General features: G+C 39.0%; 1 protein-coding gene across 4 annotated transcripts in view; it reads left to right on the forward strand.

Annotated features, from left to right (window-relative positions):
* Positions 1-24,792, forward strand: part of rtkna (rhotekin a) — a 79,478-nt gene that overhangs the window by 13,535 nt on the left and 41,151 nt on the right. Inside the window, exon 1 of one of the 4 annotated variants that reach the window (XM_057328159.1) lies at positions 3,650-4,245. The exons of 2 other annotated variants lie outside the window; for them this stretch is intronic. In XM_057328159.1, coding sequence (XP_057184142.1) covers positions 4,147-4,245 — 99 coding nt within the window. In that variant the 5' untranslated portion in view covers positions 3,650-4,146. Of the gene's footprint in view, positions 1-3,649; positions 4,246-21,644; positions 22,081-24,792 lie in introns of those variants that run through there. One more of the 4 variants, XM_057328165.1, reaches the window with a different exon arrangement.

A 24,792-nucleotide genomic window follows, 5' to 3' on the forward strand; every position in this document is an offset into this window, starting at 1 on the left:
AGTGGCCGCTGTTAATTAAGAACTGCGCCTTTAAGAGCTGCCGCTCTGAGCAGGTCTAATGCGCTTCCTATTTTTACTACTCTTTGCAATTGCATTCATTTAAGACTTTATTTAACTTGTTGAAGACTGTGCTTGCAAAAATACTAGACAAAATGTGGTTTCTGGCATAATCTTGTGTTTTTCTTCATTCGAGCACGAGAGAGAAGTTAATACTGGTACGCTGTCTGACACACGGCTCTTTTCAAAAATCATGTGGCTCGCCAGGTGTCTTACCCTTAACCATCATTAGATTGTTAAAAACATAATATATATGAATATTTCAGGTTGTCCTGGCCGTGGCTATGCGCAAGCGTCACGACAGTAATCAACGGCAAACAACGTTTCTATGGTAACCTCTCACGTGGCGCGCCCGCAGCCGAGAATCAAACTAATCAGAGCGCGAGGAGTTTAGAAAAGCGAGCGTCATTCTTTCAGCGTATGATACAGAACTCGTTGCCTCACTATAATCACATGTAAGAAGTTTTAAAAACACCATGCAGCAAAGTATCCGGTGAGCAGATGGAAGCAAAGTATGAATGCGCTGTTTAAATCCTCATATCCGTGTGTGCAGTCTTTCAAACATATGAATCATATGAAGTCCATACTTACAGCTGTCAAGGTTGACAGAGGAGTTTCAATGCCGGTATGTAAGTGTCTTGACCATGTACGAACCGAACTACAAAGCTATTAGCAAGACGCTAGTTATGTTCGCTTTCATGAGGGGTTACGCAGACCGATCGGCGTATGACATCAATGTGCCGGTGCTGTGCCGAATTTGAACTCCCCGTCAGATTACGATTGCCTTCATTGATTTTGCTGGGGATTGGATAATCCTAACCCCTCCCCCACACCTAATCCTAACACCTAATGTTAGTGGGGAATGGGGGAGTCGTAATTTGGCAGGGAGTCTGTTTTCGGCACAACACCGGGAGAGCAGAGCTCCGTGCTTTCGAAACGTTTTTGCGGTACTCTGATGACATTCGTCTGCATCACTTTTTAAAGTTGTTATATGTTATATATATAATGAAGTTTAATTGAATGGAGGCCTAATGTAAACCTGTAAATTGTAAATGAAAGAAATGGAATTTTTTTGGAGCCCTATATGTGACCCTAGACAACAAAACCAGTTTTATGGGTCAATTTTTCGAAATTGAGATTTTTACATAATCTGAACGCTGAATAAATAAATTTTCTATAGATATATGAGTTGTTAGAATAGGACAATATCTGGCTGAGATGCAACCGTTTAAAACTCTGGAATCTGATCAAAAATAAAAAATAAAAATATTGAGAAAATTGCCTTTGAAGTTGTTAATCAGGGGCACTGTGGCAGACCATCCACTCACAAAAATAAAGTTTTTATATATTTAAGGTAGGAAATTTACAAAATATCTTCATGGAACATGATCTTTACTTAATATCCTAATGATTTTTGGCATAAAAGAAAAATCAATAATTTTGACCCACACAATGTATTTTTGTCTTTTACTAAAAATGTTCCCGTGCTACTTAAGACTGGTTTTGTGATCCAGGGTCACATATGCACTGTTTCGTTTATTACACTGTTTTTGAGTTGTCTGTGGACGTTATCTTATCGAAGGAAAAGAACAATAGATCCCCACAGGGACCATAAATGATCTGTGGTCTGTGGACATACATAGTTTAAAGGTCTTTATATGAATAAGAGTGTGATTATATAATGTAACGCTACAATAATGACAGAAAAAACGTATGTTTCGTTAATGGCGTTAAATATTTTTAACGCGTTAATCTGAAAAATGTAATCGCATGCGTTAACGCGTTAACCTTGACAGCCATAATATGTAGTGTAAATAATGTAATTTAAATTTTTATGTCCACTTTTTTACAGATATTACAAGAGGAATGCTAATACTCTTGGCCACACATGGTAGATTAAACTTCACAGAGTCAAGACCCTTGAGTCTACTTTGTTTTCACCAACACTGAATACTACTCTGTCAGAGGCCATATTTTGTAGTCTGTTTTTCCTTTTTCTCCCAAGACTTAAGCAAAATAAAAAATCATGTTTTTTATTTATTTTGTATCATTGTCAGTTAGAAAAAGACCCTGGGGTGACAAGATTTATGGCTTTGTGCATAGAACCCCATCTGTATCTTAAGTTATCTCCAGCATTCATTTGAATGTTCTGACAGTACATTTTTACTCCGGATTCATCAGGGTTAGACAAAATTATGTAGATTTGTAGGTGTACTGTAATACAAATCTGTAGAAATTACAGTATTACTGGCAGCAGTTTGCCAGTAACCTACTGTAGATTTACATTGATGTAGTTGGCAACAGTTTGTTCAAAGATAAATGAACACTAAACATGAACAAGTCTTTGTCTTTACAGAAAAAAACTATAACATAACAGCCTCATGCAAAGCATTCTGGGAACCGAAATTAGAAAAAAGAGGTCGATGAGGATTTCTGGTTCCCAGAATGCTTTGCATATTGCCGTTATTTTATAGTTTTTCCCTAAAAGACTTATTCATGTTTAATGTTCATTTATCTTTGAACAAACTTTTGTCAATAAACTAGATAAATATAAATCTCCCGTAAATTACTGGCAGCTATAGCTGCATAACCACAGCAAAAAAATTTACAGTAACATTTATTTTGGCTGGCATTTTCTGCTTTAACCATGTGGCCACCAAAGACCGATTTCTTTATGTGAAATACTCACCAACGTCCCTGGCATTCACAAGAGATGTGCTAAAGATTAATGTTTTTATGAACATTGACTCTACATGAATCTAAAAAAATATTTTTCAGTCTGGAAAAAAAAATATTTTCTCATGGATTGATTTTTACGTCTAATGCTAAAATAAACAGAATCCTGTGACCACTCTGGAATTGAACCATGGCATTGTAAATAATTAAGTGTATATTAAACATTGATATTGTGCTACCATGCGTAAACCACTTACTGAAACATATATTAGTAAATCTTTATAAGCAATAAAATGTACATTTTCCAGTAAATGTATTTCCTTACATCGCAGGTAAAATGCTCAGTTTACACCACTAAACAATTAAGATGAAATTGGTCTTGGCTGGCTTCATAAAGGAAGGAATTCACACAAAGCACTCTTCTTTTAGTAGCGAGGACAGATGGACCTTTTGTTTCCTGTAGTTAATGTTTCTGTATTGCAGCTGTAACAGCAGAAGCCACACATTCTAGGCTTTTAGTGTGGATACATATAACAGGCTGGTTATCATGACTTCTTAACAGCTTTCTTAAGGCATTTTGTGTTAACTCCTTAACTTAACCCCATGTTGTTTCTTCAGATTACATTATTTCTAGTTCTTCTAAAGATCTCAAATTTTATGAATATAAATTTGCCATGATTTAACAGCTACAGATTTTGTTTTAAAATTATAATAACTAAATTTAATTCAAATAGTCAGTCAAAAAACATGGTTACTACATTATTACTAAGCGGGTGCCTGCGCTTACTGTCATGCATGATATTGTGTTATTTGTTTATTAAGGTCAGTTGAGAACGAACGGGAAAAGTCCCCGGTGCAAAGGCAGTACAGTCAGTCTGCTCGCGCTGCGATGCCCTTTTGTGGCAAGGTCTGCCAGAGCACACAGACACACTTCACATCAGCACAGAGGGACACAAAGAAGGAAACAGCATGTAAATAACCCATTATGCTGAAGCGCTAAAGAGAAGTTGATTTGTGGGGGTTCTAAAAGTCTTTGTCTTTCCTGTAGAGAGCGTTCATTTACTGGCTTGATTCGCTATTGTTGTTGAAGGCAGACGTGGAGAAGTACGCACGATCGCGGCAGCTGGAAGAGTTTGAGCGACTGTTGAGCGGATCATTTTATCATCTGTCTTTCGTTTTCTTTATTTTTAATGTGTATTTTTTTTATCTTGGACGCATGCCGCTTCTGAATGTTTTACGGAGACTCTCGACGATTTTCTTGAACACGACGTGTACTCTTGGATCATTTTATTCACGCACTCGCCAGACCTTCAATTATGTTTCTTAACTCTGAGGTCTGATTAATGGTTTGAAGGGGAGGAGGAAGTGCAGTGGGAGACTGAACTTTAAATCAGAAGCTGATATCCTTCTTGAATGATGCCCATAGACAGACTCGCAGACATGGAGGAGAAACTTCGCATTTTGGAGGACTTAAATATGATATACATTCGTCAAATTGCCCTGAGTTTAAAGGTAAAGCCATTTATCTTTACGCACTACCGTGAATTATTTTTACTGTAAATATTTTATACATTTGGCAGACTATTTTATTGAGAGATTTACAGTCCAAGTTATACATTTTGTCACTATGTGTTTCCGGGAAATCAAACCAATGGCCTCTATATGCTATCTCAATGCTCTACTTGAGTTAAATGTAAATGCTTTTATAAGAAATATGAAAGCCATTCTATGTGGTCATTCTCAGACACTTGTCATTTGTAAGCACCCTGTAGTCTAGTTAAGCTCTGTGAGAGATATGTCCTATATGCTATTGTTTTTGAATATTTTAATATACGGTTGGAAATGCAGTAACCTTAAAACAGAGATATAGTATTTCTAGTGGTCTTGGTCAGCAGCTGCAGTCACCCTCATCTGGTGTCTCATAGGATGAAAATGTGTGTTTGACTTCGCTCGTGGTTCGTAACTTTGGTGTTCTATGCCTTGATTAATAAATACCAATAGGAAAAAAACCTACAAATTTACAAGAAGTTATTTTGCAAGAGACACCTCTGCAGAGACTTTACTTGGCAGGCCTTATCTTTGGAAACAATTCCTCATTTGATATCATCAGTGTTAACGTAATGATACCGTGTTTTGTAACCCAGGTTATGAACAGTGCAGAAAAAACACTGCCATCAGCACGCTACAGCAGATACCCCTCATTCCTGATTTACTAAGGAGGCAATGGTTTGTGGTGTAAATTTCAGATTTATTATTAGCAGCAGGAGGGACGTGACAAACTATACTAGAAATACCAAAGTACATATCAAATAGCTTAGTTTTTTACCTCCCTTGGTTAAGAAGTGGAGTTTGCCTCTGTTGTCTTGCAGCTGTTGTGTGTTATGCATGCTCAATATTTCATTGAATGACATTCAGTGTTTCAACACTGTTTCAGCCCATCGCTGAGCTGCGAAACTGGCCTCTAGCCTCGTCTCACAGACCATGTTGAGATCGCACCTCGCTGTTGGCTTCTCAGGTAGCCCGACAACTAAAAGCAGAAGGACTGCTTAGGTTTTCTTTACTGTGACCCTAAATTTGAATTCTACATCTGCATTCCCATGAGATAATAAAAGGACTTGCAGGCGCCTGTTTTGAGCTGAAGGACATTCTGCATGGATTCCTAGTGCATTTTAATCCCTCATGGTCGTGCACCTCAGAATTTGAGTTCTCCAAAGTCAATAAGTTTCCTGGCAGTGTGAATTTAAAAGAGCTCCTATTGAGATCGAGGCTTGTTTACTGCTGCATGAAGAGAAGAAAAACTCATTCATGATGTTCAGCTCGAGAGATGACTGTCATTTTCCCCCAAATATATAAAAATGTTCACTGTTCTGTTTGGAGCCAGTGTAATCTAGTGTATCTTAACACACACAGTGGGTCTGTATTATAAATGTTCAATGTAGTAAAATACCTGCATTCGTTTTTTGAAGGGGCTCAGCCTCAACGTTTGTTTCTCATCGCAACAGTACAGCATTTATGTTAACTGTATGGTAATTGTCAATCTGAGACAATAATATTTTGAGAGAATAAAGGTGCATTCATTGCATTCCAACCCCATAGGCTGAAAGCAATGGATGGAATTGAAAACAGGGGTCCCGAGACATGAATTTTGATGATATGGTGCTATATACCAAAAAATAAAAACCAAAAGACGTCTGTATGCATATGTACACTATAAAGACCAACATTTTAAAATAGCACAGACTTGCTCCATAACCCTTCACCCAACCCACCCACCAGTCCCCATTTGCTATATGTTGACTACTTATGTCTAAATGTTTGAAATGCATAGTAGTGCACTATATGTTTTTAACATATACATTTTACAACCTCAATTATTCTTGGATGACAGCAAGAGGTAATGGCATTGGGGTCATATGGTGTTATTATAAAGATTAATATGAAGAGTAAAATCGGTCTGGGCTCTCTGACCAAATAAATTATTTTGTTTAGCAAATTTTGCACATTTCAGTGCTGCACAGGCAGGAATCTGTTTTTTTTCTGATTGAGGACTGCTGTTTGCATTCAGTACCGTTGCAGTCAGCCTTTCAAGTTTTAACTAGTCCATTTCAAACCGAAGGTGACCATATTCTTGGCTCTGCTGCATAAACATTTCCCTCTGTGTCCTTCCTTTACAATGTCTGTGTCTCTCCTAAAATCTCCCCTGTCTCCCTCTGGTGTCGTCAGAGCCTTTTGTTGCTGAAATTCACAGCCTGTTTGTTGTGATGGGTGATGGGAACAGGAAATAGCTGAGCTTCATCTGAGTGATTGGCTGGTATGATGTCATCTCTGCTAGCCACACAACCCACACTGCCTGACCACACATATAATAGCATGCTGTAGGTATGGGAATGCATGCGTGAGGAGTGATTGCTCCCTCAGGCTGCGTTCAGTGTTGTTGCTTGCCCTCTGGGGTTTCTGCATGAAGAGTGCTGGGTCATTTGGTCACTTTCTCTATAATTAGTTTTGCTTGGCTAGTGATGGTAGACACGTAAAGTCTAAAGTGATTTGTAAAAATACAAATCTTAGTTGTTTCTTGTTCAACGTTCTTTCCTCTGTGAAAAACAAGGAGGTGTTTTGAAGAATGTTGTTGCTACTTTTTTCCATAACGTTAAAGTAACGTTTCATTGTGTCATGAAATCCTATATAGAATCTAGATGTTTCCAAAGAAATATGATGCATGATTCATTATTTGCCGTTTATCAAAGAAGTGTGCATTTGTTTCAGGTGACAGTCCCACAGATGTGCTCAAGGGCGTTATGATAATAGAGCAACAATGTGATCTTTGTATCTCGCCAGTTCCGTGTCTTCTCTGCTTTGGAACAAACCAGTAACACAAACTGAACATTTCTTATGTTTAAGGGCCCAGTAGTTCTGTTCATACGGGGATCTTTTAATACCCTCACACAGCAGTATATTTACCAGGGTTCCTCCTCCCCTCAGGTAGATCAGTGTTGTCTTTGTGGGTGAGCCCTGCAGCCTGTGGTATTTTTATGGTATGTTGCCTAATGAAATCTTAAAATAAAACTATCCTCTACTCCTACAGAAACGGTATTGAACCTTATTGTGCAAGTAAAATTAACCTCATAACTCTGGCCTCCACCCATAATCTCCTGTGGGTCTTTGAACTCCAGCCATGAGAATGTTGAAATGCTTGGGAAAAGGCAGACCTCTCGCCTAACCCAGAACCCCAGCGTGACCTGAATCTGCTTCAAATGATCTCCACAATCGAGCAGGTTCAGGTGCCGTGTTTGTCTCGGTTGTGGGCAACAGGAAAAGTGTTGTCTCTAGATACCTTCCAAACAACTTGTTAATTACATAATGTGGGTCGTGAAATGTCACAACACCACAGGATGACCCACCAGACATTACTCACAATGATCTACCAGACATTACTCAAAAATGACCTTGAAATGCTGAGCTTAGTTTAGCTGTTTGTTGAGATAAATGAACTCAAATGATGAGCCTGAGCCAACGTGACTTCAGGGTTCAGAAGGTTAGAGGTCATCAATGTGCGCATGCCAGAGCCATTTACTCAGTTGTTTGCCTATTCATCCATAGTAAAATAGCAGAGCAAGGGTTTCCTTTCATACCGTTAGTTCAGCTGGAGAATTGTTTAAGTAGTTTTGTCATGGACTTTGAGGTTTCAAAATTCGTGGTGTTAAACACTAACAGAAGTCTTTATTGGTTTATGCTAAGAAATAGAGCGAGAGTAGACTTTTGACCACTACTGTATGCAGCTAGCTCCTAGCTCAGGTCCAGCTCATAACCAGCTAAGGACCAGCACATAACCAGCTTAAACCAGCTCAAACCAGCTACCATGCTTCAAAACATACCTAACCAGCATATGCTGTTTTTTTCAACAGGGATGATATTCTGTATTTCTAAGGAACATGCTGTCACTGCTTTTCATGACTTTTCATCATGTATCTGCTAGGCTCTGGCATTTTGCTCATGCTCCTCAGGCAGGGTGGGGTATCGGGAGGAGGGCACCGACTGGTAGTGAAAGAGGGCATTGTAGTTGGGCACCCACGCCTCAGAACAGCTTTCGCCTCCGGCCCGGGCCTTGGTGCAGTCAGGAACAGGGTTGAATGGACACTCTGTGTGCAGGAGCCAGCCAAATGCCTTGACTCGAGCCAGCTTCCTTTGGAAAACACCACCTAGAACGCAGTTTGTTAGAGGAGACAGCAAAGCTTTCACCCTGGCCATATACTTTAAAACCTCCAAAGTCTTTCCTGCCCTGCTCAGGCATTCTAGATTCTGCCTTGTCTCGGTTTAGTTAATGGTCGTATATTTTCACACATGGAAAAATTCTTCTATATTCAATGCCTATATTTTTCATTATGACAAGCCATATCAATATATCATATAGCACCACCCACATGTTGCCTTGCGGACCCTTCCACAATCTGTTACAGACAACAATAAAAAAAATACACAGTGGCTTTGTGTTGCATTTTATCAGATTTCACCTCAGTGTGTTTGTGGAAAACGACCACTATACAAAATTTGTTTCCTTGATGTATTTGTGTACGCCAGCAGAATTTTAAAAAATGTTCTGGGCTGCATTTCCCAAAACCTTCTTAACACTATGTCGTTCTTAAGTTATTCCTTAAACTGTACCTTATGGTTAATACGTGTTTCCCGAAACCTTCTTAGTTAAGTATACCTTCTGTAAGTCATACTTTCGTATAAGGTTGGTCTGGACCGCTCTTAGCTATACCTTATCGCCTTTGATGGTTCATACCGATATGCAAAAAGCTTTTCTACATCGCAGTTTAATTTCACATATAAAATTTAATATAATAATTTAATATAAAATTCTATTTAGTATTACATTTACATTTTTTACTTTAACTTAGTTTTAATTTTACAAATAAAATACTCTGGTTTAATACACTCAGTGTAGGCTATTGAAGTGTTTTCATGAATAAAATTGTCATACACTGATGGTTGTTAGCGTTTTTAATTACAGCCTATTATCCCAAGGCACATCAGCTGACAAACCATTTGACAGGAAAGGCGTAGTCTATATAAAGGGAATGAATGTTATGGGGAGTTTGGTCAAACTATGGCAGCGAGACAGCGAATAGTTGTCTTAAATCAAAGACGGCGCCGTCCGCGGAGCCAGTTAGTGTATTTGCACAATTTCATTAGAGAACATTTTAGTCCCCTGGCTACCATGTCAGAAGAGAAAATTCTACACAAATTTAGCCTGCGACGGGAGCAAATTCTGCAGCTCTTGCATCTTGTTGGCCCAACTTTGTCGAGACAAACTCGAGGGAGCTACCCCCTCATCCCCGAAAATCAGCTGCTGCATGGCAATTCTTCATTTTATGCCGTGGGGAGTTTTCTGGAGGTGTTTGGGGATGAATATGGGCTGAGAAAGACCTCGGTGTGGCGGTGCGTTCACTCAGTGACAAACATCCTGCTCCGTCATGCCACCGATTACATTCGCCAGGTACGACGTGATGGAGGCACATCAAGGCTTCCATGCCATTGCGGGTGTCCCGCGAGTGATTGGCATTCTGGATGGGACACTTATCCCTATACACAAATGAGTGATTTATGCCAATAATGTGAATCAACACAGATCGTGGAGAACATTAACACACGATGGCAAACTATAAGAAATATAAATGACCCTTTCAAAAACAAGCGAAGCCAAACAGCCAGTTAATGTAGCTGGTTAACGCAGAAAACGTATGGCCGTGAGGGTGCGGGATCGGACACTTGCAAAATTATAAATACATAGAGTACACACACACACACACGCGCACATGTCTGGTTTATTATCTCCATGGGGACAGTCCATAGGCGTAATGTTTTTTATACTGTACAAAATGTATATTTTATCCCCTACCCCTAACCCAACCCCTAAACCTAAAGATCATAGAAAACTTTTTGCATTTTTAGATTTTTAAAAAATATTGTTCTGTACAATTTATTAGCTTTTTTGCCCATGGGGACCTCAGTTTTGGTCCCCACGGTGACACGAGTCCCCATGTGTTGGTATGCATTCAGGTTTAGGTCCCCACCGGGATATAAAAACATGAACGCACACACACACACACACGCATATTTCTTTCTTTATTTATACTATTTCAGTGAGCCCTGATAAATGCAATTTCTACTATTTCTAAAGCGTTTCTTTATAATAAACATTGTTTTCTCAATACTTTACCCACTCTATAACGCAAGGTACAGCAAACAATAGGGTTGTTCCGATACCGGAAATTCCACCGATACCACATAAAATTCTGGTATCGGAATCGGCGAGTACTTGAATCCATGTACCGATCCGATACCAATTTCTTAAACAGGACCTAGTTATGCCCGCTAGCTTTGCTTAACGCTGCAAATGGAAAGTTGTGCTGTGAAGAAGAAATGAAAATGTGCTAGGGACATGCACGAATATTCGATCCGCAATAATTATTAGAAAATTAAAAATGCTATTTGAATATTTTTATTTTTCATTTAAAAAAAACTGCATCATCACCACAGGTTTAGAATTGTCTTGTCTTATTTAACGCTTCTTCACTTCATCTATAATGACTTTATAATGTACAGAAAATATAAAAAATAATTTGCATGTGTCCTAAATCTTTCTACAGTCAGATCGCAAGCTAGTTTAAATATTTTAAGTTCACACAGGACGGCCTGACGGATCGCGTGTTATGTTCAGCTCACATCACCAAAATTGTTTTAAAAACTGGTGAGCCACAGAATTCGTTAACGTTACATTACTTATATATAAGTTGGTATAAAAATACCAACGTAATATTAAATGATTCGATGATTCATTTATTTATTACCATGACTTTTTCGGAGCGGTTGTTTGTTCGTTAGAAATATGTTGGGCTAACTAATGCTGATTTCAATACTTTAAACATTAAAATGTACATTTCACTGCAACTAATGTTAATAAATTTGGCCTTAGCATAAGACGGGTACCTTTTGTCCATACCTAAAGCCTGCATTTTCCTCCTAAGAACTTCAGGGTCGTCGCCTTCAAGTTATAGCCTGTAAATAAATCCGCACCGGTGTTTGTTTTAAAACGCGTTGAAATTTTTTAGTTAGGCTTAGTTGAATTTACTTATTGATGTTAATGCAATGCAAAGCTAAACAAGACAGACACTGACCATGAAACGACAAAGAAAACAATATTTGCGGTGGTGATCAGCAGAATTAGTCATTCTTCCTCAAATGCCGGTCACGTAATAAACAAAAAGCACTAAAATGGCTCGTCTTTGTTTTTAGGATCAATTAACAGTCAGTATGGAGGTATCAAGAAGCCTGTTTTCTTTATTTATTATCAACATTATAAACAATAAAGCCAGATATTCTTGTCAGATCTGGGTTTTGTTACCAGGAGTTAGAGAAGAGCAACGCAACGCATTATTCACATTCTCCGCTGTCGGCTTGTAAACTGTCGGCTTGTTGAACAGACTTTCAAGAGTAAAATAAACCTACTGTATTATGCTTGTTTTTCTTATCAAGAACATGTTAAACAAAATAAACAAGATAACCATATATCACAGACTTTCAATATGCGTTTTGTTTTATATGTTTGGTTTTTGTATGATTTCGCTTCGCGCAGGTTTAAATGCAGTTTTTATGTAGTTTTCTATTTTTTTCCAACGTTGCTAATCTTTTCAACATTAAAAACCCTATATACAGGATCTAATATTAGTGCATTATGAATATTTAATGATAGTTATAAGCTTGATGTGAAATTGTGACTAAATAAAAACGAAACAAATTGCGTATTTTTTCACTTAATTTAAATAAACGAATATTCGTTTTTATGAGCTCAAATATTCTAATATGAAATTATTGAAAAATGCCCACCCCCAGTGCTAGCACTGTTTGGCTGTATTTCAGAGTGGACCAACCAGCCAGTAAAACTGTGACTTAAGAAAAATAAATAATATTACTGTCAAATGTCTGTCAGATAATAAAAATACTCTCTAATTTACTGTATGTATTTGTTCATGTTTTATTAAGGGATAAGTCTAAAGCACACCATAAAATAATTATATCAATTCACACAGGGCTAGTATATACAGCTGTATACAGATACACACCCTGGTATCGGATCAGTACTCGGTATCGGCTGATACCCTGAGCCCAGGTATCGGAATCGGTATCGGGAAGGTAAAAAGGGTATCGGAACATCCCTAGCGAACAATCGATTCTCGAGGCATATCAACCTATTCAGCACCACTGCCATGGATAGCACCTGCTAACGTCGCACTTAAGAAGGTTTACCTTAAGTAACCTCAAAAGGTATAGTTAGGGGAACACGCCTATAAATTGAGTTAAGGTGTACCTTTAGAGTCTTCGTAGTGCGCTAAGAGACAACGTTATTGGGAAACGCAGCCCTGGTCTCATAGTTTGGTTCATAATATCAATACAAACTGGATCTGGGTGGGAAACCAGTGACCAGTCAGCTGCTTTTCTTGTTGAAAGACATCCAAAATACACAAACCGACTTCATGCTCGAGACAAACCTCTCTCTGTAATTTAATTACCCACCACCCAAAGCCAAAAGGTTTATGCTCTGGTAGATATAAACGCTTTTTTTTTTCAGATTCTCAGCTGGGCAATAGTGAATGGGTTTGTACAGTGACCCCTCATGCTGCCTGCCTGTCCGTGTAATTGAATTGAGTCTTGGGTTGGACAGAAGGGTGTATGGATACATGCGGGTCATTTTAACACCAGTATTCACAAACCACTGCACCTCCATCCTCCAAAGAATGGGTTGCAGTTTAGGGCTGTTGCTTCACAATGGATTCAATCAACATGCATGAGATAATGTACTTTATGCTGTTTGTTCATCCCTAGCGCGGTTTGAAAGGCACCATCTGGCTGGCCTCCAGGGATATAACTGTGGAAGTGTGAGGTGCTTAGCTTATCTGATAGCGCCGAAGAGGAACCCTCATCTCTCTGGTACTTTCTGCTCTGTGGTTTCTGCGAGAACTAAAGATGATGTGTGACCTGTCTGGATGTTCATGTTGGATTTATCGCTCATTTTCAGCTCACAATAGAACCCTGCTTTTTCAGGGCTGTCAGTGTACTTTTAATGTTGAGGGGGGTAAAACAGATTTAGCAGTCAAGGGAAGTGCAACTCCAGGATTCTGTTCACTGAACGTAGTGTTATTATGGCTATATTGTAGTTTAGTTTAGTTTTAGTTCATCCAAAAATGAAAATTCTTTCATGAAGTACTCACTCTCTAGTTGTTCCAAATATGTATAAGTTTCTTTGTTTGGTTGAACACAGAGAAAGATAATTGGACGAATGCTTGTAACCAAACAGTTCTTGGACCCCATTGACTGCCATAGTAGGAAAAATTACAATGGTAGTCAAAAGTGCCCCAGAACTGTTTGCTGTCCTACATTCTTCAAAATATCTTCTTTTGTGTTCAACAGAACAGAGTAATTTTTCCTACTGTGGTAGTCAATGGGGTCCAAGAACTGTTGTCCCAAGGTTGCCCAAAGTGCTGTACAAACATAATAAACAGAAGTGTAATGCGAGTTGTAAAATCAAGTTTTACAAAAGCACACAAAAGCTGTGCTTTGACCTTTTCAACAGGTCATTTTGTGTTTCCACTAGGGATGCACCGAAACGAAAATTCTTAGCCGAAGCTGAACATGATGTGAAACACACCGAACATGTTTTTTTGCATTTCTTCTATTTATTAAGCCATTTTTTTCACTATTGCACAAATAGTGCATTGAATTGAATAGTCAAAATGTGCTTTTTATAATTTGTCTTGCTTTTGAATAAAATACAATACAACTTAATATAAAATTGAGCAAAACAAAGTAAATTCAAACAAAAAATTGAGCCCTCTCCCTTCATGAATAGCCTATATTAATTAGGCCTATAACTGACTGCTGAAAGAATGTAATGTAAGTTACTCTACCCCTACAACAAAACAGTTCATTAAAAAGTGTCATTCCACATTAGGCTATAAGCTAAAAATACGAATAAACTAAAATTGTTGGATTATTATAGGCTACATTGCAAAATGATTTGAGAAAAAAAAACATCCAATGCAAGCAATTCTGACTGATGCTGACTGACAACAATTTCAGTTCACGTCTCTCCTCCAAACTCCGCCCACAAAAGCTGACTGTTCTCTCAGAAGGTGCACTCGTGGCCGGGATGCACAGAACATACTTTGACAAGTTGTTTAGTACAGGGAACTGTGTGCACGCGACGACTGTACGATGTCAAAGGATGTCGCGAGTGGCGGGGCTACTGTCAGACAGCCCGCTTCCGTCTGAAGTAAAGTTACCGACCGGTAAAGACGCTTTCATTCGGAAATTTACTTCCGTGCGGCAAGTCCCGTGCTGTGTCTTTCTCTGACACTTTAAAATGCTCCACATGCACACACACACACACACGCTGCCAAAATGTTTGCGGCAGTAATAAAGCGCACGCGTTTCTCTCTCTCTCTCTCTCTCTCTCTCTCTCTCTCTTTCTGCGCTGGTTGCTGCTTGATCGTATCACGAGTCATGTTCAGTAAAATTTATTCGGCCACTTCACATATTCGGCCACTTCAATATTCGGCCGAACACCGAACTTGCGTTTTTTGCTATATTGGGCCGAACATTTTCGGTGGCCGAACATTCGGTGCATCCCTAGTTTCCACAGAGCAATACAAAATATGTTATGCGGTGCTACAGCCCATGTATTTGATCACATTATATTGCTCTTTGAAATGAGATTTATGTCCTCATTGCAAAACCCTGACCTGCTCCCCAGTTTCGCAAAGCCTTCATTTCAAATCTCTCCTCCTTTAACCTCCCTGCAGTGGAACGGCACCTTTGTATGATCTAGTGTTCAGGCGTCTGTCAGTACCTGCAAAATAAATGAGCCAATGTTCTGTGCTTGCATCATCATCGTACCTTTCCTTTAGATTTATAGCTCCACTGGAGAAAATAGATTTTTATCTCATGCACACTGTTAAGCAGTGTCAGCCTCCAGCTCCATCGATCTAACTGCTACTCTGTGTAGCAGCCACTGCTGAGCTCCATGCAGGCCAATGAAAAGTGCTGGTGTGTAGTTGCAGTGTATCAAGAGACTCGGGCACTGTTTACACACCGTTTAGTAAAATGCATCTCATACTACATTACACACTGCCTTGCTATAACTGGACAATTTCATCCCCAATATACTTGAATTTTCAATTTAAATATTTCTCTGGGATGCATCTGAGAGGTTTATACCTGTAGCAATGTGTAGTTATGTCATTCTCATAGTTCATGATTTAGCTGGAGAGGGGTGAAGGTCATTTTTTTAATTTTTAAAAAGTGGGCTGAAGCAAAGAAGCCATACAGAGATGCTATGTTTGAATCTATGTTTGCATCTTTTGTGATGATGACACAAGTTTGATTTAGGGGTGCATTATGGTATCATCATATCCGTTAGATTTTAATGGAAGCTTTTATGAGAGTGCTTTAGGTAGGATCTTTACTATACACTTGAGTCCGGTTATGAGACTTTGTTTACTAGTGGTCAGCTCTGAAAGATTACAGTAGTATCAGCTACTATAAATACAAGTTAGATGTTAAATCTCTTTAATATTAAATCTGCTTTCTGATCAGTTGCTTAGATCAAAATGTGTCTCAGTCGATAAGCAATGGGATAAAATTGGCTGTGCTTTTGTGAAGACTACACACATACACGTAATCTTGTTGCTGTAGCGAATCCTACAGGTTAATCCTGTTTACCTCAGCAGCATGATACAGGACTCCTGCTTTGTCCCCCATTGGCTGAGAGATGGCTTGTTTTAAGAATGAGCTGACATCATCCCTATAGATTAACCCATTCTTTAACAATCCAAATGGCAGTGTTGTGTTGTGTTGTTTTTTTCCAGTGGCTACTGTCATTGATTCTTGCCTTTTCTAAATATCTGATGTTGCAACCGTAATTATCCGCAAATGTTTTCCTGTTGTACTTCAATAGACAGAACACAGCGGCTTTCGCACAACTTTTTTGATTCGCCATGTAATTCCTTTGCTTTTGAGGAATGTACTGCTGGTAGACTTTGTCATTAAAATCAATTTTCAGCTTTCAATCATCATGTTGTTGTGGATCTGTTGCCATAATGCAAAAATCAATACTTCTAAAAGCCTTTTAGTAAATCCACTGATTTAACGCCACTATTATCAGCTGGTGGGTTCAGCGCTATACAGTATATTTTATAGTGCTTTTAAGAGACAGATGGTTTTCTGAGAGAAATATGTGATTTATAACTGCTATGTGTACAGTGTTTACTTCATATAAAATGTAATCAAGAGAAATATAAAAATTGTCAGCAAATAAAGTGAACTAATTAATTTTTTATTAGAGCCACATACTGTAAATGTGGACCTACTTCCATACTATATATTAGGCGAAAATGAGTATGAGTCATGAGTAGTATGTCCGAAATCTCAGTATGCAAAAAGCAGTAGGCGAGAAATACCCGGATGGTCTACTACTTCCGCCGAGATTCGTGAGTGTGGATCGGATGGACACTTTTCTATCCCATGATGCCACGGGAGCTGAGCAACGGTCAAATTTCAAAAGTAAATCAAATAAATATAGTGGAAAACTTTAAGGCAAACGTCCGTTTTTAATGTAAGTAAGTACCAATAAATGAATTTCTCGTGACTAAATTATGTTTTTATCAACGCTCACATGTAGGATGTTGTTAATACGTCATATGTCAAAGAGCATACGGGTCACATGACCATAAAACATGGCGGATGCAGTATGTCCGAAATGTATTCATAGTACTCACACTCATACTATATAGAACGTACTGTTTTAACGGCCGATAGGTAGGTACATATTCACATTCAGTACGTACTGTCACAGTATGCAATTTTGGACGCAGCAATGGTGTGTGTTGTATATATATAGTTGAATTAAAGGGTATGTGCAATGGTGTTTCATGCATTCTGACTTCTTTACAATGTTAAACGTGCTTCTCATGCTTGACATGGTCAGCTAGTCAAAAAACGAGTTGGACTTATTACGTAGTATTTCTGTGCCTGATACACTTCCCCAAGGTTCGTATAGGTTTCTGAACGTTTTTTTTTAAACATGAAAAACCGTTACGTAACAACTTTTCTTAGTCCCTTATTGGGAAATTCTCCCGGAAAAGCACACCCACGGCAAGGTGAAAGAAATAACCAGCCCACGCGTCAGCCGCCGAGCGAGGAAGACCCGCTTACCATCAAGATTGGCTGCGCTGTGGGCCTGCAGCTAGTTACTCTTACGATAGTGAGAGATGTTGAGGTGTGTTTGCTTGTTCACGGCATTTCAGTGATGGATGTTATATAAATGGTGCATATAAAGCTGGATTTGGAGATCGTTTGAAACTGATAGATGGAGCGGTCCCAGCGCTAAAAGATGCCGGACATGAACCGCACGCGGTAAATGAAACTGAGTCCATATGTCTGTGTTTTGTTGGCAATGTCTGAGTTACGACCACTTTAAAAGACAAGTCAGTAAAATCTAGCGGCATATAGCGTTGAGGTTGCAAATTGCAACCACCACTCCACCCTCCCCTTCGAAGCACTACAGAGGCTGACAAAACATGGTGAATTCTATTCAAGGAGACCCGTGGCATATGTAGATAGAAATAGCTCATTCTAAGGTAAAAAAACATAACGCTTCATTATGTAAGGTCTTTATACACCTCTGAACACATCGTTATGTATATTATATTTGCATTTCTGTCAATAGATCCTGCAAATAATTACACACTTGACCTTTGAGGATGGTATGGTTGTATATTGCTAAACTTTATGAGAACATATTACCACTATAGGATATACTTTTTCCCTTTCGAGGCATTAAGATTTTAAACATCTTGTGTTGTGGTATGTGGTCAACTTAGAAAACATGTTACTCATTATCTGTCTCATGGATGACCTTTTCTAAACCTGGAAATGGTAGCTATACATTTCTATCCGACTTTAAAGATATTATTACAAACCTGCCAAGCGACATGCTGCACAATGCATCTGTGACATAACCGGTCAAAACTTGGCAGGAGAAAGACGCAGAGGCACTGTTTTGGATATGCTGTGTACGGTCACGGTGAGGAAGGAAACAAACTCCAGAGACTAGGTCAACACGCCTCAGATAGGAAGCAAGATTTTGTATGCTTGGAAAGAATTCCCCCACCACCTATGAGAAAGTAAGTATGATAGAAATTGGAAATAGCAATCCTTTAATTGTTGTTTAAAAAAGCCAAAAACCTAACCTAATGAACTCTGGACTAAGTTAGAACATTTAGTGATTTATTTAAAAGCATCATATCTTTACGTCTGTTTATTTTAGATATGTTTAAAAAGACTTTCAGAAGTACAACTGGCCAAATGAAGTGTTTAATTGATCTTTTTTTATCTCAGCAGCAGTGATGCTTTTAATTGGTTGAGTAGGATGTGCTGTGGTGTTTTCTTTCTGTATTCCAGCAGGCTATTATGTGACCTCTGACCTTATGCACCCGCCTCTGGTACTTTATCTGCATCTGGATCATTACTGTATGCTCACAAATACTGTTTTCTATCATCATGTCTTTCCTTCTTTTTGTTCACTTCATAAATACACATGCACACATTAGTTCTAGGCTAATTTTACTCCATGATGTGTTGTCTCTGACCCGACACATTCTCTTTCTCCCTGTGACCAATAATATTGCGTGCCGCAGTTAGTGCAGCTGTTGTTGAATAGATCTTGTTACTGCATGATGAGGATCTTTGGATTCGGATGAAACTATTCCATAACTGCGGGATATGTGTGTCCACATGGGTGTTGAGGTATATGTAACAGCCTGCAGGCACATACAGTTCATTTCCTGAGGATGTGTCAGGTCAAATTCTTTCTATTAAGCTTTTCTTTTATCTCTGCTTGTTTCTCATATTGTTCATTGATTTGTGAAAGACAATTCCCTGTTGTAACTCCCTTTTTCCTTTTTCACTATTTCCATCTTTCCCTTGTCTTTCCCTTTTTCATCCAGCTCTCCTTTAAAGCAGCCCTAACACACGTGGTTTCTGCCAATCTCATATTAATCTTGAGTACCTATAGAGTAGTATTGCATACTTTGTATCTTCGAAGAGTATTTAGTTTGATCACATTTATAAAAGATAGATACAGCTGTGCGATTATTTCCGAAAGCATACGGCGCGTGCGGGGGGAGGGGTAGGCTGAACTAAAGCACGTGCGCACCCATTACCAACAAAACACAGACATCAGTTTCACTCACCACATGCGGTTCATGTCCGGCATCTTTTAGCGCTGAGACGGCTCCATATATCAGTTTCAAACCATCTCCAAATCCAGCGTTATATCCACCATTTATATAACATTTATCACCCAAATGCAGTGTACAAACAAACACCTGAACTTCGCGAACGTATGTTCTCTCTCTCTCTCTCTCTCTCTCTCCTGCACACAAGTGAAAGTGACATCTGTGCATGCTCCTTCTCCTGCTCTCCTTGCTGCCGCGTTGGCGTGCCGCATGCTTTTCCGGGAGAATTGTCCAATAAGGGACTAAGAAAACTTGTTACGAAACAGTTTTATATGTTCGGAAAAAAAAATTCCGAAACCTGTACGATCGCTGGGGGAGTGTATCGAGCACAGAAATACTACGTAATACACCCAACTCGTTTTTTGACAAGTTGACCATGTTAAGCATGAGAAGACAGCACGTTTAACATTGTAAAGAAGTCAGAATGCATGAAACACCGTTGCACCAGCCCTTTAAAGCAGCCTATCAGCAACTTTCTTTCACTGTCATTTAAAATGTATCATCCTTTGTTTTCTTTGTGTGTTTTTTATGATGTTGTTGTTAGTTTAGTGGTGCAATGTTTACATATTCCATGTAGGAATAAGGAGGGATAAAGAAACTATTGAAGTTTTTCTTTGGACACTGAATTTTAAATCTATCTCCTGTTTGAATGAATGATTAAGACATGCTTTTGTTTCATTCTTTTTTACCTTGCTTAACAATTATATTTTACTTAATCATGCAAATAATGAACAAAAGGAGTTTTTTTCCCTTTATGACAATATTAAGTTCACTCCTGTGTACCATAAAAGAGCTGCTTGCATTGCTTTTAATTTTGCTGGCTCGTGGTAAGCAATACCTGCTGTGCTGTCTGGACTAGCTGTCTGATTGAAGTGGTTTAATGAATCCTGGCTTCAGTCTGTCCAGAGCACACACTGGGCTTGTGATTCAGCTAATGTGGGATTGTGTGACACAAGACAGAATTGGCAAAGTTGTATTGACCTGTGTTATACCAGGTTATACAATCATGGCCTGCTGTGACATTGTGATTTTTGCAGGGTTGTTTACTGTTTGGAAAGCATCTAATAAATAATAAATGCCCTTAAAGGGATATTTCACTCAAAAATGAAAATTCTATCATCATTTACTCACCCTCATGTTGTTACAAACCTTTGTACATTTATTTGATCTGCTAAACATAAAGGAAGGTGTTTGAAAGAATGTCAGTAACCGAACAGATCTCATCCCCCATTAACTCCCATATAGTATTTATTTTCACTTCTATGGCAGTAAATGGGGGATGAGATCTGTTTGGTTACTGACATTCTTCCAAATATGTTTTTCTGTCTTCATCAGAACAAAGGAATTTATACAATGTTTGGAACAACCTGAGGGCGAGTAAATGATAGAATTTTAGGGTGAACTATCCCTTTAAGGGAAGTTACATTGAACTTTTTTATGCTTGGACATTGTGTTGTCTTTCACTATGCCAGTTTACCATGTTTTTATCTGCAAGTTCATTAACCAAAGTGAAACTGTTTCACCTTATATGCCATTGTACATTAAAATTGTATTAACTGTTACATAACCTTTACAAAAAAGCGTTGTAGTGGTGCAATTGTACAGCAATGCTACAATGCTGGTTCTTTGCTATATGTACCACGATGAAGATTACCATATTCATAAATTGCTAGGGTACTTAGAAAATGCTTTGAAATTAGTATTACCTCTGCATTATTTATTAAAATGTACTATATTAAAACCTATATTAAAACCAGCATTGTAGCCAGTGGTACTTGTAGAGAAACAATAGTGACTGTAAAGTATTTTAAAGTTTTTTGTTGTTGCTTTAATCACACCTTGAATCCATATGTTTTAATCCTGGCACGTTGGCAACTTTTTCCCTTTGGGCTTTCTTTACTTTATAAAGATTTAATTGGTTTAACCCAGCGAGCGGAGGTGCTGATGTGAACCTCGAGGAGCTATTCCGAGCGTTCGCTGCTAGAGAGCTGATGTACCTGTAGCGGACGAGAGGAACGATTATAGCACTGTGCATCAGCGCGTGGACTGCCAGCTCTGTGGTAAAATTGCGACTTTATTATAAAATTTCGCACAGGCGCATGGTTCGTTGCTGGACTGCTATGTAAACCAAGATAAGTCAGTATCGCCGCCCCCTCTCCAGCCACACTGGTTGGCTCTCACCGCAGCACGTTTGACCCCCTCAGGAGAGAGAGAGAGAGAGAGAGAGTCCGTGCGGCTAGAGAGATGACAGCTGGAAGATGAGCTCGGCCAGATGACCGCGTCAAACACCGCCAGTCTCGGGCAAGCATTTCCTGTACCATCGTGACAGAACAAACGTCCCGGCCCGTTAATCGCTTAGGAATGCCTGAGAGTGTCAGGGCTGCTGTGAACGGACTGTTTATAGGATTGCGTAACCGCACGCTGATTTCGGAGTTCGCTTTTCCTCGGATCTTCGAGCGACTCTCCAAACATGAACAACACAAAGAATCAGCGAGTAAGTGATTCAGATTGCGGTTTCTCGTTCAGCCCGATGTACACCTGCAGTATTGGTTTTTCATGGGGTTATTACATATTGGCATGTTTTGCGTATTGCATGAACGTTAGAACAGTTTGCGTTAGTTGTAAATGTACTTTACTTAAACATTATATAGACGGAGCTCTACTCCGGTAGAGCTGCGTGGTTGGTACGCAGGTGCGCGTGCAGCAGCAAGGTCAGATGCCCACACGCACTTAAACCTGCATATACTTGAGATGATGCGTGGATGCCCTTTTCTGTTGCAGCCTGCATGCAATTCATTATGCATGTCATTTGTTGTCAATCTGAACTGAAAATGAGATTTTTCTAGAAAAAATAACGAGGCTCTGTCGAGCCAACTGCAACATTTTCCCTATTGTTTTGTCTCAGAGATTTTAGGCTGTGTTCACATATGACTTCATTTTTTAGGCTGCAAACGTCTGTTTTACATTGAAATTCTATGGAGAAACCGTGTTTTCAAAAAAAAAACGCCAGTGCCTTTTTCTATAGCTCAGAACGTCTTTCGAAGTTGAAAAAAGTTCAACTTTTCTGAAAAAGACGCCCTACTCAAAACACCTTTTTCACAGCTAACCAATGACAAAGCAGCGAGACCAGTCATTTCCATAACAACATGCGAGGAAGGTGATTGGTTCGACCAGGATCAAGCTAGAAAAAATAAAATGGCTGCTGAAACGCCGGTTGGAGCATAGTTTTGTACATTTACATTTACATTATTCATTTGGCAGACGCCTTTATCCAAAGCAACTTACAAGGAGGAGAGCATATAAACATTTTGTCAACACGCTAAACAGTACCGTTAGTTTACAAGGCCATGCTACTAGGAGGATTAAAGCTGGAGTAAGCAAAGGAGAGAATGAACAAATTTTTTTTTTGACAGACAGACAGACATATAGAGTTATTGGTTAGTCAAATAAATACGTAACAGGTATGTTTTGAGCTGTTTTTTTAAACTTGTGAAGGATGCTGCAGTTCGAATGGAGGCTGGTAGTTCATTCCACCAAAGGGGAACCGAATAAGTAAAGGTTTTTGCAAGCGATTTGGTGCCTCGCTGTGATGGAACAACCAGGCGTCGCTCATTTTCAGACGAAGAAGAGATATAGGAAGAGATATAGACCTGGAGCACTGAGTTAAGGTAGATGGGCGAATTTGCTGTTATCGTTCTGAAGGCCAGTGTCAGAGATTTAAACTGAATGCGGGCGGCAACTGGCAGCCAGTGAAGTGAAATCAGGAGGAGTTACATGGGTTCTTTTAGGCTGATTGAAAACTAGACGTGCAACTTACATTGTATAAATGTAAGTTTAATTGTCACTTTCAATAACTTTTGATTGCATTTCTAGCGAGAAATTAGTATTGTAGTTTGTGATTGGTTGTTGCAAAAATGCTCTCTGTTTATATTTCAAATAGACTTACGTTACGCTGCCTGTGAAGCTGAGCTGCCTTCGTGCACAAACGTTGCCTTCGAAGTCATTGCCAGCTGCTATGTGTAACCACAACGCTGCCAGCGTTTTAAAAAAAAGCACCATTGTCAACTTTTTCTTGTCAAAAAAGAAGTCAAGTGTGAACATGGCCTTATATTTACAAAAAGGTTTGTAAACCATTTTGTTAGGCTGTATGTTGAAGGTGGCAGAGGTAGAATTAGGTTTTAAACCTCTTGACAAACACAGACAAACTGCAGACGTTCTGTTGTTTCTCTACCTATTAAAGTCATATAAATTCATAAAGTTTGCTGAAGAGCCTCCCCCATACCCAGATAGCACAATCCATCTGGTTTACGTCGATTTGACGTCTGCATTTACATCTGCAAGACATCTTAAATACATAGTTTGCTCATCTGCAATACGTCTCGGAGACGTCTGAACGTCTGTAATACGTCTGCTAAAGATCTGGAGATCTGCTGCTTAAAAGCATCTGCTAAATATCTTAGAAAGAGCTGTTGTACATCCATTCTAAATCATAAACATCTTACAGACATCTTCTAGATCCAGACATCTCCGAGACGTATTGCAGATGAGCAAACGATGTATTGTAGATGTCTTGCAGACGTAAACCAGATGTATGTGTGCTATCAGGGTAACATCTCAAAACAACGCCATGATTTCTGCCCTTGCACAACATGTAAGAAACCAATATCCGAATGAAACCTAATTTACTCCCCAATTCTATAATTCATGTCAGTTTCACTCCTTTACCTTTTTATTTAATTTTTTATGAATACACAAGGAGTCATCATGTTTGTAAGATTTGGTGTCACGATAATATTTAACCACTGGCAGTCTGATGCTGAAAAGGTCATGTTTGAAGAGACGATTAGGTACAGAGACAGCTTGCTCTTTTCGCTTTGAGGGTTTCTAGGGATTCGTCTGAATCATCCTGGTCGTGACTCGAGACATGGTGTTTTGTCTCAGGAATGTAATCAATACATTTTATGTGAGAAGGTTTTGCAGCTTGTTGTGATGCGCAGGATTTAGTTTAGGCCAGCTATAGCTGCTGCTGCAGTTGAATCATTACCATCTGGTATGGATGCATTTAAAGAATCAATATTTGCTGAAGAGAGATGCAGGGTCTTCCTTCTGCTTATCTGAAAAGCTGCAGCTATCAGCTTTTAAGAATTGGAGCTTGAAACAATTGTAACTTGAGACTGTTTTGTAGATGATTTTCAGATTAAATACT

The sequence above is a fragment of the Triplophysa rosa genome, linkage group LG2 (genome assembly GCF_024868665.1).
Source record: "Triplophysa rosa linkage group LG2, Trosa_1v2, whole genome shotgun sequence".
NCBI classification, from domain to species: Eukaryota; Metazoa; Chordata; class Actinopteri; order Cypriniformes; family Nemacheilidae; genus Triplophysa; species Triplophysa rosa.